The 16,520-nt window shown below is 35.7% G+C and overlaps 1 protein-coding gene across 1 annotated transcript in view; it reads left to right on the forward strand.

The window, feature by feature from the left end:
• Positions 1-803: 803 nt before the first annotated feature.
• LOC129763403 (keratin, type II cytoskeletal 2 epidermal) overlaps positions 804-16,520 on the forward strand; it is a 351,176-nt gene continuing 335,459 nt past the window's right edge. Inside the window, exon 1 of the mRNA XM_055762437.1 lies at positions 804-2,041. Within this exon, the coding sequence (XP_055618412.1) occupies positions 1,966-2,041 (76 nt within the window). The 5' untranslated portion in view covers positions 804-1,965. The remainder of the gene's footprint in view (positions 2,042-16,520) is intronic.

Raw genomic sequence — 16,520 nt, forward strand, 5'->3', positions numbered from 1 at the left:
ATTTAAAATGTATACAAGTGCGAACCGGAGAACTATCATGACAGAAAACTTTGGCATGGAAACCAGTATATTGATTACGAACAATGTAAAGAGTACAAAAATCAGGAAAAATCAGGATCATTTCAGAAAAATCAGGATAAATTGAGTGTTCGTCAGGATATCAGGTAGCGTGCTGAAAAGTCTGGGAAATCCCGAAAAATCAGGAAGGTTGGCAACTCTGGGTATAACCCATCCATGGTTTTTTTCAAATCAGATGAAATTGGCGAAAAAATGGATATGCGGAATGCAGTAAAGTTTATGAGAAGCCAGGGTAAAAATTGAATACGCCATGCCTTCAGCTTGAGTGAAAAAGCTTTCACTCTCTCGTCCTTAATGAGTTACTGCTTCACTCACAGTTGATCATAGAAGAGGCGATCAAGGGGGAAGAAAATTGAGTTACGATAACGATCAGAAGACAAAACTACCTGTTTTTGAATTCATCATCACAAAGTGTTACTCTCAGTTCAAGCTTTCCGGAGCTTACAAGTCGCTCTCTTCTTCGGCTCTCGCCCTCTCTCTTCGGGTGATCGCGTTTCGATCTTTCACACCATGAGCGAGTGAGTTACCACGGGCGGTTGATCTTCGGCGGCGCGGTGTTCTCTTCGGATTTGCGCAAACGTCAGTTGCAGCGCTGCTCGCGTTGCTAATCGTCGTTGTTGCTGTCTTCGCGACTGCGAACTCGATGGTAAAAGTTGGTTCAAAAATTGTTGTCGGTGAGTTCTTGTTCCGTTGTGGTTTTGTTTTGCTTTATTTTGGTTCTCAGTGGTCCAGTGCTGGAATTTTGTGAGGTTGCCGAAATTGCTGTGCCCGCGTGGAACCGATGGGATCGTAGATTTAGTGGCGACTTATCCACGGTTCTCGGTTACATCCAAGTGGTATTCGAAAACAGGTTTCCCTTGCTTCTTTCCAAGTGAGTTTTGCTCGCTGGTTTCGCTGGCAAGCACAGGACGAAGTGTACAAATTCTTGGCCGCGGCCAGCCAACGTGTTTTGCGCGCGTGCGTGCGTGTGTGTGTTCAGATTGTGAAAGAAGCAGAAACGCACCAAAGTGTGACACATTGGACACTCCCAGGTGGATGCCATTGACTCGTGTAGTGGCCAACCCGGTGAATTGGGTCCTGGGATTGGTGGCTTCGCTCGCGGGTCATCCGGTTAAAGTTCGTCTTAACCACCTTGCGAAGAAGAGCAAAATTAATGCAATCAATTAATGCCGGTCGGATCATAAATAATGGCTACACATATCACTTAGCGGTCCATGGCTAAGAAAGGCCTCTAAAGCAAACGAGATCGCACGATTTCATCAACGGGGTCCGCCGAGGTTTGTTTGGTGGAGCAAACTTTCAATTTTTTTTGCTACGCCGCCGACTGTCACGAGGAGCCGCGTGGAGTGAAGTGAATCTCAAGCAGGCGAAAATAAAACTAACGAATCATTGGTAAAAGTTTAATAAACGTAAGTTTTGGAGCTGAAAGTGAAAACTGAAAATTTTGGCATACCGGCGAAATTGGGGAAGCAAGAAAAAAATGTAAACACAAAAAAAAAATCGCCGACGCAGAGCAAAAACCATAACGATCGAGGCCCAGATAGCGGTCACATATTGCTTTGAGGGGGATATAACCTTGGCAATAGATCGAAGCAATTGATCGGGAGGAGAGCGAATTGTGAGTTGTGAGTCGGCGATCGATCGAATAATCTCAAACGATTACTTGGCGTGGTGAATGAAGTGAAATAGTGTAACAATCGGTGATCGGCAACTGGTTCTTCTCTCATTTTTACAACTGTGTTGAAGTGAATGCGAAAATTAGGAGGATAAGATTGGAAAAAAGAAAAGTGAGCTTGAAACTGCATACAGGATTTTTTTTGGTGGAAAACGACATAAGTGTAACTGCTTTTATGTGTGGATGCAGAGTTTCCGGTCTTGATCATCACCATGGCGTCGTACAACGAGCTTGACTTTGAATGGTCTATGCTCTGCGGGAAGGATTGCAGTAGCTGGAACGATTCAGGTATGTGATCGAGTGGGATTGCTGGTTAATTATTCTGATTCGTTTTCAATTACTACGAATGTGACTGGCGTCGTCTCATTGAGATGTAGGCTTGTGGGAGGACTACCTAATCTTGTTCTATGACAATTGAACATGAGTTACAGCAATTGTCTGAGCATTCTACAAAAATATATAATCGGTACAAACGAAACTATATTTAGTTACATCATAAGGTTATAATCAATATATAATCCCAAATAGTCATCGAACAGAACGCAGTTCATTTGTATGAAACTTTTAAATATTTAAAACCAAGCGGATGAATCAGAGAGAAGACAGTTGACTAAACATGCTTTCAAGCGGTAAATTGTACGAGTGTCTGCGATTTCGTCGCTCGGCGGATACGCTAACATTGATCGCGCGTATTTGAGTCGATTCTACGAATGTAAGGTCCATGATTTGCATTTTGGGACGTATACTTAGTCGGTGTTGTCTCATTTGTATTAAGTAATAGTGGAAATAACGTCGCTTAATGTACGCAACTTAAATTCTAGAGAATTCATTCTCAAGGGTTTTATTGAATGATTAATCTTGTAATGTTTATATATATACAGCCATTCCATGTCAAACCGATATAGTGGTTCTCAGATTTCCATGGAAAGTGGTAGTTTTGTTCTTTATCGCAAAATATTACACCCGTATTTTTAATTTATTCGTTAGGGTGCCCATTTCCATTTTACGGTGGTCCAAAAAATATTTTTTTCCCTTTTTTTCCCAAAAATGATTTTGTTTTAAATTCATAACTTGCAAAAACAATGGATTTAATTTTCTCATTTATTGATTGTATTCGATTTTTAAAGATTTTTTTCAGTGTTGCGCGGTACAAACATTTTTTTTTATTTCCGAAGAGTCTGGCTGGGTAAGGGAGCAAAAAGTCCCCCAAACCAAGTCACTAGCTGTATGGAAAATATTGTACAGGGTACTAAATAAAACATTTTCGCAGTAGTACCATATATTTGAGTCCTTATATGGTACGCCATATGATCTATAGTGAAAAATACACCGTTTGGTTTTTTTCACGACATTCTCAATAGCTTTGAGGCAAAAATATGAAAAAAATACTGAAAGTACGTCTTACTAAGGTGTATCAATCAATATTTTCAAACAGGTTTTTCATCAAAAAATCAAATACAAAAAAAATAAGTTGATTTTTATTTTATTTTAAATTAAATTTTATTTTTTGTTGATTTTGAGATCCAGTACTACCCTAGTTTGTATTCAAATTCCTTCCTACGTCTATTTTAGGTATATGTGATTTTTTTTCAGAATTTTTAGAGTGTTTTTCGCGGTACAAAAAATTATATATATTTTCGGGTATTTCAAAATTTGGAAAAAAAATATTACTTCGAGACCCAATTTTACTCTAATTTTTATTTAAATGTGTTGTTTTTTTCCACATGTAGCGTAATTTTTTCTTGAATTTTTAAGGGAATTGCGCGAAAACAAAAATTTGTTTGATCTTTGAGCATTTTTAATTTATTTTGAATTTAGAGACTCAGTACTGTTCTAATATTTATTTAAATTTCGTCAGTATATTTAGATTATCTTTACATTGGATTTAGATGGTTTACCAAATTCATAGGAGTCAACAGTACGATAGAGTTCTGTGATAAATAATAAAGTCCTTGTGGAAAGATCATTCGGATTAATGAGAAGAACACTTAAAAAATCCAATTTATTATAATTTTTTTTTAATCTTACAATTGAAAACCACGAATACAATAAAATTCGATTTCAAGAAAATAAAAATAATAATGCAGACGATGAAGAAAATTATTTTTGTGTCTCGCAATGCTCTTAAAAATTCAGGAAAAATTACGCCACATATAAAAAAAACACATATTTAAATAAAAATTAGAGCAGTAGTGGGTCTCAAAGTTATATTTTTTTTTCAAAATTTCTCAATGCCACAAAATATATAATTTTTTTTTGTACCGCGTATTTAATTTTTTTTATCGTTACATTTTTTGATGAAAATATTGTTTGAAGATATTTATCGATACACCTTAGTAAGATGTACTTTCAGTATTTTTTCTTATTTTTGTCTCAAAGCTATTGAGAAAGGCGTGAAAAAAGATGAAAAGGTCTCAAATATATGGTACTGCTGCCAAAATGTTTTATTTAGTACCCTGTACAATATTTTCCATACAGCTGGTGATTTGGTTTTGGGGACTTTTTACTCCCTTCGGAAATATAAAAAATAATTTTTTTGTATCGCGCAACACTGAAAAATAATCTGAAAAAAAAATCACACATATCTAGAAAAGCCGTAGGAACACATTTGAATATGAATTAGAGTAGTACTGAATCTCAAATTGAAAAAAAAAAAATCAAAATTTAAATCTTTTTTTTAGTACTTAAATTTTTGATGAAATTTTTTTTTTTGTATTTTTTCTTGATACACCGTAGTAAAATGTACATTTAGTATTTTTCTCAAATTTTTATCTCGAAGCTCTTGAGGATAGCGTTAAATAAACGAAAAATTACGTTTTTCACCATAGACCTTAAGTTAAACTACATAGCGGTTTAAAAAAAACCGCCAAAATTTCTTATTTAATATCCTATACAACATTTGCCAAACAACTGATGATTTGGTTTGGGGCACTTTTTACTCCCTTACCCGGCCAGGTCCTTTCCATTAATAACTCAAAAATGAAAAAAATAGGTATCTCTGGTATCGAGATATATTATGTAAACAAACCTCAGCTTTACAAAAAAAATGTAAAAAATATAGCGCCTTCTATCTTTAATCGAGAAACAAAAATTATTTCCTAATTTCTAATTTCTCACAAAAGTAATATTTTTTCAAAGAGAATTAGATCTAAAAAATGAAATTAAAATTAAATCAAAAAATTAAATTCAATCAGCTTCAATTTTATATGTCGATCATCAGGATCGGTCCAGTAGTTTAAAAGTTATGAATTTTTGTACTGGAAAAATGGGGAAAATTGTTTTCTCGAACCATTGGTTAACTTTGAAAAATCATATCTCAAAAACAAAAAAAAAATAGCATCTCTTATATCGAGGTATGTTGTATAAAATATCCTCAGCTTTCCAAAAAATATAGAAAAAGAATATAGTGCCCTCTAGTCCAAAGTCACGAAAACAATAAAAAACGACTACAATCAATAATTAAGAAAATTAAATCCATTGTTTTGCAGGTTCAATATATTTCAATAAAAGGTTAACTCATTTGCTTTAATTTGATATGTCGATCATCTAAAACGGTTCAGTGGTTTAGAAGTTACGAATTTTTGAAAAAAGTCATTTTTGGGAAAAAGTGGAAAAAATTGATTTTTCGGACCACCCTAAAATGGAAATGAGCACCTTAATGAAAAAATTGAAAAATACGAGTCTAATGTTTTGCGATAAAAAACAAAATTGCCACTTTTGACTAAAATCTGAGAAACACTGTATCGGTTTGACATGGAATGGCTGTATATCAATGCATCACATTCCGAGTACAAATAGAACCAAATCAAAACGAATTACTTATAGTCCTGTAATATCGATGACCAATGAAAATTGATTTGGCATGCTTTCCACCATGTTTTTTGACGCGTTAAGAACACAGATAGTATATTGCGTTACTGGAAAATACATTTGTTCACTAGCCGGGTTTCCTATGTTTTTTTTTCGAGAATAATCCGTACATCCTGAATAGTATTGTATTGAAATCGATGTGCACTTGGGGAACTTTGGTAATTTTATAGGCTTCATTCGTTATCCTCTCCAGTATCATTTTCAGCGAGAATTCATTCGACAAATTTTCGTAAAATTTAAAAGCTTTAACTCAAATTCCGGCTGTGAATATTAGATGATGATCTCATAGGCTCTAGTAATTATAACTAATGAACCATTATTTACGTGAACAACTTTGTTTTGCTTTGTGAAGGATGGAACGCGAGCAAGGGTTTTCTCTACGGAGAAGGAAGCATCCGACGAGATCATCAGGCACTCTATGTATTTCAAACAACTGGGTGTATATTTTGACTCTAAATGTATCTGGGTAAGACAAATTGCGCATCTGAGACATAAATGCCATTGGAGGCGATCTGGCGCAGTGGTAACATCCATACCAGGAACCAGCCAAATGTGTTTAAAGCCACTATAATAAATAAAAAAATAAAATAAATAAATGCCACTGTTGTCGGTGGTTTTGTTGCCTGACACCTAGCAGCACACTATCAATGGCACTAATGGAGTTTTGACGTAGGATTACGTTTTTCGAGGACATATGGGTACACATTGAAAATCGAAAATCGAGCACATCGAGAAAATTGTCCAATTTCAAACGTTTATTGCTCAGTCATTCCATGACTGACGTCACCCCATAACAATGTTTTACATTTAATAAAATAATATATGTCATGAAACTAACGATCGAACAATTGGAAAATCTCAACCCCTACCCTAACGGAAATACCAATTTCTGATTGGTCGAAATTGACGATACATGCGGCGGGTCATGTACTTACAATTATTGGTCAGTTATTTCCTGATCGTGTTCCGCGAAAATGAGAGTGGGTTGAATAAACACTCAGAAAGTAAAAATAAAAAAAAACCTATTCCATTTCAAACATGTTTTTCTACAATAAAGTAACATGTTCTTTCTGGTGAGGAAAATTAAGAAATGTGTTCGATTACGATAATTTACTTATATTACATTGGTGAGTATTTTTTTTCTTTATTTCATCCATACATAACACCATCTCGTCCAGGGCCACAGAGGGCGGCATTCATCATATTTCGTTCCACTTCGGCATTTTCTATCTTGATACGCACCATCCAACGACTAATCACCATCCTTCTGTCATCATCTCTCAGTTGTAAACACTGGTGGGGTGAACAAACAATACACAACAACCACAGTAGCCATTTAGACGTAAGAATATTCCTATTCTATCGATACACAATACATGTCGCCTTTTTCGGCGTAAGAATATTCCTATCGTTCGAATGTTCACAGTTGCACTGTTTCATAGCGGTACTGTTGATATGCGGCTTCCATCGTTGTGTTATTAATAGTGCCAAATACCGACGCAGCATACAGGGTTGCCGATGACGAATTTCATGCCAACTCGACTGGCCGTTGGCAATATAGAATCTCAGATAGCAGTTTAACGTTATGGGTGTAAAGACATGGGTCATTTAAGCAACTTTGCATACTTGAAATATTCGAAAAAGAATAAGACTACTTTTTGAATAAAGCCAAAATTTTTTTCTTGATTTTTACAAAAATTTATAACTTATAAAACTATGATACCTACAAAATTCTTGTCAAACGATGAAATGTAGAAAATTTTTAATTTTTACAAAAAAATACGAATTTTTTTTGAAAAAAAATTCTTTGAAAAAAAAGTTATTTTAAAAATTAAAATTCATTTTTCTCAAAAACGTATTTTTTTTAAATTCCCAAAAAAAAATTAATATATATATATATATATATATATATATATATATATATATATATATATATATATATATATATATATATATATATATATATAAATAGCCCTTACAATTTCCAACAAGTCGTCCATACATCGGAAGATGGGCACTTTTACTGGGAAAAAGTTTTTCTAACAACTTATCCTAATTTTGTTCAAAGTCAATATAGCGATATAGTGTATTCGACAAAGTTTTAGATCTTATTAAAACATGAACTTTCGTCGAAGACATCAATTTTCTATCTTTTATAGTTTTTGGAACACAAGTCATTTTTGTATGAAGACTCCTGAAAAAAAAATAATGTTTTGCTCGTAACATTTCTGTGTGTAAATTCTCACGTTTGACATGTTTCTAAATAAAAAAAAGTTAGCAAAGCATGTAAATTGCGATAATTTATACATAAAAATGTTACGAATTGAACATTACTAGTAGGTATTTTTTCAAAGAAAAACATTAAAAAGGTGTTGATCGAAAAACTTTTTACATGTGAATGTGCCCATCTTCCGATGTATGAGTGACTTGTTGGATGTTCTAAAGGCTATTTAAATCATTTTTCTCAGAATTTTAAAAACATATTTTCGAGAAGAATGAATTTTTATTTTCAAAATATTTTTTTGAATGAATTAAATGAAAATGGTTTTTAATGAAAACCTGAATAATTTTCTACATTTCATTGACCAACTTTTTGTAGATTTAACGGTTTTTAAATTGCAATTTTTCAAAAAAAAAAAATTAAAAAAAAACTCACAAAAAATCTATCAGACATACAAAATTTTAGTCAAATAATGGAATGTGGGAAATTATATAGGTTTTCATTAAAAATTATTAAACAATTTTTTGGAAAAAAAAACATTTAAAAAACAATATTTTGAAATTTTTTTGAAAATATTTGTTTTCAAAATTCTGAAAAAATAGATATAAATAGCACCCATACATCGGAGAATGGGCACATTTACATGGAAAACGTTTTTTGGAAAAACAACTTTTTCATGTTTTTCTTTAAAAAAATACTTACTATTAATGTTCAATTCGTAACATTTTTATGGCCTTTTTCAAAAAATAGTCTAATTTTTTTTTTCGAATAGTTCAAGTATGCAAAGTTGCTTAAATGACCCATGTCTTTACACCCACAACGCTTCACTACTATCTGAAATGGTGCTGCCAACTCCTGAGACGAGTTGGCATGAAATTCGTCAGGTGTATTGATCAGACATCTGGATGTTGGAAAATAAAAAGTCTGGATTTGTCTGGATTTTTGTGGAACTGTCATTTTTTATATTTAATTGCGAGTTTTATTGAACATTTTCACGAGATCGTTATTTGATGTTTGTGGAAGCGGACACGGTTTGCTGACTGGCAATGACGATGAAGAGTCTTTCTCAAGGCAGATGAAGAAGGAGTTTGGATTGAGTTTGTCTAGGAGAGCTCTTCTCAGAACTAGAATTGCAAAAGTTTAAAGTCTCTATAATTCAACACAAGCAATCAATCAACTTTCTTACGTCTGATGTGTAAGACATGGTTTGGCAGTTATTTCTTCTTGTCATACAGTGATAGACATTCGTTTAGCCGCACTTGAAAAAAAAACTTGAAACACTTACAAAACAACTAGGAATGTTCTTATTTGCTGTAGTGATAGTATATTTAAGTAAATTTTATTGAAAGGACGTGCGTCACAATCACACACACACAAGGTGGCATCGGTGGATATAAACATTCAAACGTCGTTTTTACCCGAGACATACGTTTAGCCGCAGGGCATAAAAATCGAGTTTTCGCATAATCACCAAGCCTTTATGTGTGTTTTTTGAAAAAAAACACTTGGGAATGTTCAATTTACAAGATAAATATTAGATGTGCAACGTAAGATGTTGATCAGATTAGTGAGTTGCGTAGAATTTAAAGGAATGGCGAAAGGTATTCTATTGACGGAAGAGGGGCAGAAAATAATAAAGATATTCAGTGAATAGAGATTTTCTATTCGTTCGATCGTAACAAAAAATGGTCTATCTGAGAAAGTGGTACGGAATTACAGACACGAAGCAACCAGGAAACGATGTCCTGCTCATACATTAAGGCAGAATCGGTTGTTCCAGTAACGAAGAGGCATATTGCGAGCATCTTGAATGAGTCACCAAACATCATGTGGAAGAAACCTCAAGGGAAGCCGAAACTGACCACCACCCATAAGCAGAACCATCTCATTTTCGCCCGGCAATACATGGAATGGAAACTAGAATGGAGAAATGTTGTATTTTCCGGCGCAAAAAGTTCAATTTGGATGGTCCGGACTGTTACAGTTGCTATTGGTACAATTTAAGTCAACGGCATTTCGTGAGATCGAAGCATAACTCGAGAAATAATCAAGCAAATGAAACCTAATTTAGCATATGGAGGTTTGAGAGGGCAATAAATGCTTCCATAGTTGTTTGACACTTCTCCCCGCTCTCTAAAGGGGGGTTGCCATACAAAGGAAACACAAATTTATGCATAACTCGAGAACTAATTAAGCAAATGGGACCAAACTTTGCATCATGTGAGGGGTTTTAGGTACTCTCTCGTAATGTTTTTATGATGGTTTGAAACCCCTTTCTCCTCTGGAAGGGGAAGGTGATCCCATAAAATTATTACACCTATTTCAACCAACCATATTCCAACGAAACACGACAATTGAAAAATTGTTAGTTATGAGAAGATGAATGTTAATAATTATAAATTCAATTTTTGATTGGGATTTTTACAGTGTATTTTTTCAAATTTTCCTTTGCGTCTTCCTGACTCTTCGCAGTTCGTTGGAATTTAGCACCTTGGCTGACAATGCTCTGGGAGCTTGTCTCTATTATTAAGAAAGCATGATTGAATGTTAACATTGTTCGCAGTTAGTAAATCGGCAGGAAATACCTTCAAAGCAAATTGGAAAGCATGAGTAACTTCGTTATCTAACAACCAATATTTTTCTTTTAGTCGTCGTCAGCATGTCGTTTTAGATCACATGCATAATCACATGTAACCAAGGCAATTCTTTCCAGTGATTCATTAGGATAGCAGTTCTTTCCCAACTATTTGGGCACAATGCTTTTGGATGCGCTTTTTTTTCGCCCGTAAAACCTAATTTCTGTCGCTTACTTTCCGTTCATTAGCTCGTTGTTTGGAAACTTTACAATCGTGCCCGAAGCGATTGGATCCGCGAACGTGAATCGGCCAGATGCTCTGCTCTATTCCGATTGAGCGTTTCCAATGTGGTGTTTTCATGCGCTATGCGTTTCTGTTTGACGCGCATAACGAGAGTACGAGTAACACAGTTTACGCATCTGAAACGTGATCGATCTCTGTGCTGTTATGTGGCTCAAAAAGATTCCTCGAGAAAGGGGTTCTGTTGGTGCTCGTGACCGCTCAATTTTGCCAAATTCCAACGAGACCTTCGAATCTTCAAACACTGCGTATTTATGCGTAGGAGCCGCACCAGTTGTGCAACACTTCCTCGGCGCGAGGAAGATGGAAAAGAGGGGATTCGCGTCTGATTCATTCCGCTTCAGCGGCAGTCGAGAAAAAAAAAAGAAAAAAAATACCCTCAAAAATCATCAAACCTACTGGTACGAGATACCCGGGCATCCCAGTCGTTGCAGCCGTTGCCGCCTTCTCACGCTTTTCAATATTCAATAAAAAATCATAAAATAGAATAATTGTACATTTCGAGGGGCTTGCGCCAGCCCGAAGCCGCTTCGATCGAATAAAGTAACGATGACACGGCTGAGAAGTGGAAGGGTACGAGAAATGGTTCATCCTCCAACCGTAAATTTTTTTGTTTTGTAAGACTAAGACCTCTCCGGAGGCTTAGAGGCAAATTCCAAGAACGGTGCGATTCGATGCAATCCCTCGCTCGAGTAGGGACCGTTTTCGAGGTCTGATTCAATCGCCGCGGGTTAGCCACGAATGCATGCATTTTATGCGTCATTTAGTTGCTTGCCACAATATAGGGGAAAAGATAGTTGTCAAAAGCAAGGTCAACGACACTGTGAAAGATGATTGCTCATTTAAAAATTTGCGAATGATTTCGAATTTTTTACCAGTCTGAACTGCTAATCATACAATAATCAAATATTCGAAAACCGAACATACAGAATACTTCAACGCCGGACAAGTGTGACATCATCCCACTCAACCAACCTTGAAACTGAAGGAGCGGTTGAGACTCGTTTATGGTAATTTCGGCATTTGGGTGTGGTACGCATCGTCTCTTAGGTGAGTAACCGTCGCGGACGGGTCAATGGTCTCTTGAAGTTGCTTGTTTCAGTGTAACGAGATGAATTCAGATCGAGGGTTTCGGGTAAGAAATAAAAGTGTGAGATTCATTGGGATCTAAACTGACTTTTGATAGTGATCTAATTGATCACTATCAAAAAACTTGTGTATGACATTTTGCATCATTATTTCCATTCATTAGAAAAATAATAAACTCAATCCATTCCGATAAAATATAATTATTCAAACATGCTAATAGTTCTTCTATTCAGATCCCGTAAAATCATTTACTAGAAACCTACGAGAAATTCCCAATTATACAGGGTTTTCCATTTCCGGCTTCCGAAAGTATACAGCCCTGCGCTGACAACCGTTTGACATAGCTGTCAACCAAAGCGTCATATCGTTAGTTGAATGTCTTCCATTTTACAAAATGGATCGTTTTAGCATCGCACAACGTGTTAATTTTGTTAAATTATACTATAAAAATGATGAAAAACCGGTAAATGTTTTTCGAGCATTACGGACGGATTTTGGTCGTCATGGACGGCCTACAGAGCACACAATCGCTAATGTAGTGCGTAAATTCGAACAAACTGGATCCGTAGCGGATATTGTGAAACCTGTGCATCATCGTAATGTGCGTTCGGCCGAAAATATTGCTGCTGTTGCTGCCAGTGTGGAGGATGACCCGAATGTTTCGATTCCACGGCGTGCTCAGCAATTGGGCTTGTCAAACACATCATTGTGGCGAATTTTGCATTTGGACTTGCATCTACATCCATATAAAGTCCAACTGGTACAAAAATTAGAGCGTGGTGACCATGGAATGCGTCGGGCATACGTCGATTGGGTGAACGAATAACAACAGCAAAATGCTGAATTTTCGCATCAAATTTTCTTCAGCGATGAGGCACATTTCGAGCTCGGTGGCTATGTGAACACCCAAAATTTCCGTATATGGGGTTCAGAAAATCCACACGTCCATTGCATCCGCCAAAAGTCACTGTTTGGTGCGCTTTATGGTCTGATGGAGTCATCGGGCCGTATTTCTTTGAAAATGAGAACGGCGAGACGGTAACTGTGAATGGTGAGTGCCATGACCGCATGTTAACCGATTTTTTTTGCCACAAATTGAAGATATGGATACGGAAGACATGTGGTTTCAGCAGAACGGCGCCACGTGCCACATAACACGACCGAACATGGCCATATTGCGAACGAAATTTGAGGGACGCATAATTTCGCGCTTTGGTGATGCCAATTGGCTGTCCAAATCATGCGATTTGAACCCGCTAGACTTTTTTTAGTGGGGTTATGCGAAAGACCGTGTCTATGCCAACTCTCCCCAAACTCTTGAACATTTGAAAGACAACATTCGAGAAGTTATGACCGAGATACCGCCCCATATGTGCCGAAAAGTCATCGAAAATTAGCTGTTCCGGATCAAGGTGTGCGAGGAAGCCCTAGGTGGACATTTGAATGATGTTGTATTTCACACATAATGGCATAAACCAAACTTTAATTTGAAATAAAAGTTTCATCGAAATTCGAATTCTAAGTGTGTTTTATTTCAATTTACTTTCGGGATTTAAAGTTGGAAAACCCTGTATAACGACGCATAATGCAATGGAAGATGATTCTCGTTCCCATACCGATAACCTGAAATGTCTCGAGAACTAAACAACCGCTGGTATAAATGTATTGCAGTCCATGAGGAGTACTTCAAATGTGCCATTGCCACAATGGATTCTGAATTTTCTGGACAAATAGCGGGTCGGTCAAGATGGTATAAGTTCATTCGTTGAATTTTGGGGATGTCAAACTATAAGTCCTAGTTAAAAATTGACATAGGACATTCAAATATTCCAGTCGACAGTTCGACCTGAATAGTTAGTTTGCATATGATATTGTGTAATACACTAGCCAACCCGGCAAACATCGTCCCGCCCCAAATTTATTTTTCGTTATAAAATTTACGTTTTCCTCATGAGCGCACGTTCAGTAGTCCAATCGCAGAACTGTCCATTGATTGATCTTCTAATCTACCTTTTAAAATTACCTTTCACAATAAAATTCCTAGTACTTCTACCAAAACTCGTCATTATAATATCATATTATTTTCAGACACAATTCTCGTTCAAGATTTTTCATCCACTTGCAAATAACATGTTTCTCCGTTAAATGGAATAAATGTTTGATACAGAAAATACACAGTCCAACCCTAAATCGGACAATTCCTTCCTGGAGTTCTGCTCTTATCAAAACATTCGGCGATCCATTTTCATTTATGTAAATAGAAGAAGATATAGGAGTGCGTTTTATCACATTAAAATCAATTTCGTTAGCGCAAACATCAAATGGACTAACAACGCATTTCACTATGTAATAGTAAAACATATGAGAATTGAATTTTCCAAATTTGCCAATTTCAGAAATTTCCAAAAATTTTCAATTGTCATGTTTGGTTTGAATATGCTTTGTTTAAATATGTGTAATATTTCTCGTACCCAAAAACCATCACATTTGGCTCCATTTGCTTGATTAGTTCTCGAGTTATGCAGAAGTTTGTGTTTCATTTGTATGGCGGCCTTCCTCTTAGAAAGGGGGAAGGAGTGTCGAATCACCATTGAAACGTATATCGATCCCTAAAACCTCTATATGCCAAGTTTGATTTCATTTGCTTGATTTCCCGAGTTATGCAGACATTTATGTTTCATTCGTTTGGCAGCACATACCATCCCCGACAACTCCCCACCTCCCTCAGAGAGGTGGGAGGAGTGTTGAACCACCTTAGAAACGTTTCTTGCCTCCTAAACCCTCCACATGCCAAATTTGGTTCCGTTGACTTGTTTAGTTTTTGAGTTATGCAGGAAATTTATGCTTCGTTCCCTTAGAGAGGGGCAGGAGTGTCTGTTCACCATTGAAACGATTCGTGCCCCCTAAAACCTTTACATGCCAAATTTGGCTCCATTTGCTTGATTAGTGTTCGAGTAATGCAGAAATTTATGCTTCATTCGTATGGCAACCCCTCCTTTGAGAGGGGGAGGAGTGTCTATTCAGCATAGAAACGTTTCGTTCCCCCTAAAATCTTCACATACCAAAATTTGGCTTCATTTGCTTGATTAGTTTTCGAGTTATGCAGGCATTTGTGTTTCATTTGTATGGCAGGAAGGTGGGAAGGGTCTCGAACTATCATAAAAACCTTCGCCGGCCCCAGAAACTCCTAGATACCAATTTTCATGTCGATCCGTTCAGTAATCTCCGAGTGCATAAGAATCAGACAGACAGACAGAAATCCATATTTATATACAGCCATTCCATGCCAAACCAATACAGTGGTTCTCAGATTTTCGTGAAAAGTAGTAATTTTGTTCTTTACCGCAAAACATTAGACCGGTTTTTTTTTATTTTTTAGTAGGGTGACCATTTCCATTTTTGGGTTGTCCTAAAAATTAACTTTCCCCCCCCCTTTTTTTTTTTTTTTTCCAAAAATGACTTTTCAGATGATCGACATATCAATTTAAAGCCAATCACCTGGTCTTCTTTGAAGAAATACTACACCTGCAGAAAATTCGAATTCTGTTCTCGTTATTATTGATTGTATTCGTTTTTTATTGTTTTCATAGTATCGGGACCAAGGACGCTATAGTATTTTTATATTTTTTCTGAAAAGTTGAGGATTTTTCACATAACATATGTGAGTTATGATTTTTCAAAGCTAACCGAGGTCCAAAAAATATTTTTTTTCCAAAAATGACTTTGTTCAAAAATTTATATCTTTTTATTAATTTTATGTGTCGATCATCTGAATCGGTCCAGTAGATTAAAAGTTATGAATTTTTGTGTTGGAAAAAAGAGGAAAAAAAAATGATTTTTCGAACAATCGGTTAACTTTGAAAAATCATAACTCAAAAACGAAAAACGCCTCTCTGGTATCGACATGTTTTATGCGATAAATCCTCAGCTTTCAAAAAAAAAATATATATATATATAAAAAATATAGCGCTTTTGGTCCCGAGACTATGAAAACAATAAAAAACTAAAAAACGAATACAATCAATAATAACGAGAGCAGAATTCGAATTTTCTGCAGGTATAGTATTTTTTTCAAAAAAGACCAGGTGATTTAATTTCATATATCGATCATCTGAATCGGTCTAGTAGTTTAAAAGTTATGATTTTTTGAAAAAAAAATTTTTTTTGGAAAAAGAGGAAAAAGTTGATTTTTTGGACAGCCCTAAAATGGAAATGGTCACCCTAATGAAAAAATAAAAAAATACGGGTCTAATGTTTTGCGATGAAGAACAAAACTACCAATTTTCACGAAAATCTGATATGCAAACATGATAATAGAATACGTGGGAAAGGGCCTGGCAGGGTAAGGGAGTGAAAAGTGCCCCCAAACCAAATCACTAGCTGTATGGCAAATATTGTATAGGGTACTGAATTAAAATTGTTGGCGGTAGTACCATATATTTGAATCCTTATAGTCCTTATATGGTACACTTAGGGACCTATGGTGAAAAATGCACCTTTTCGTTTCTGTCACGTCCTTCTCAATAGCTTTGAGACAAAAATATGGAAAAATACTGAAAGTACATCTTACTAAGGTGTATCGATAAATATCTTCAAACAATTTTTTCATCAAAAAATGTAATAATAAAAAAAATTAAGTACAATTTTTTTTATATATTTTCTGGCATTTCGAAATTTTGAAAAAAATATAACTTTTAGACCCACTTCTGCT

The sequence above is a fragment of the Toxorhynchites rutilus genome, chromosome 1 (assembly GCF_029784135.1).
Source record: "Toxorhynchites rutilus septentrionalis strain SRP chromosome 1, ASM2978413v1, whole genome shotgun sequence".
NCBI classification, from domain to species: Eukaryota; Metazoa; Arthropoda; class Insecta; order Diptera; family Culicidae; genus Toxorhynchites; species Toxorhynchites rutilus.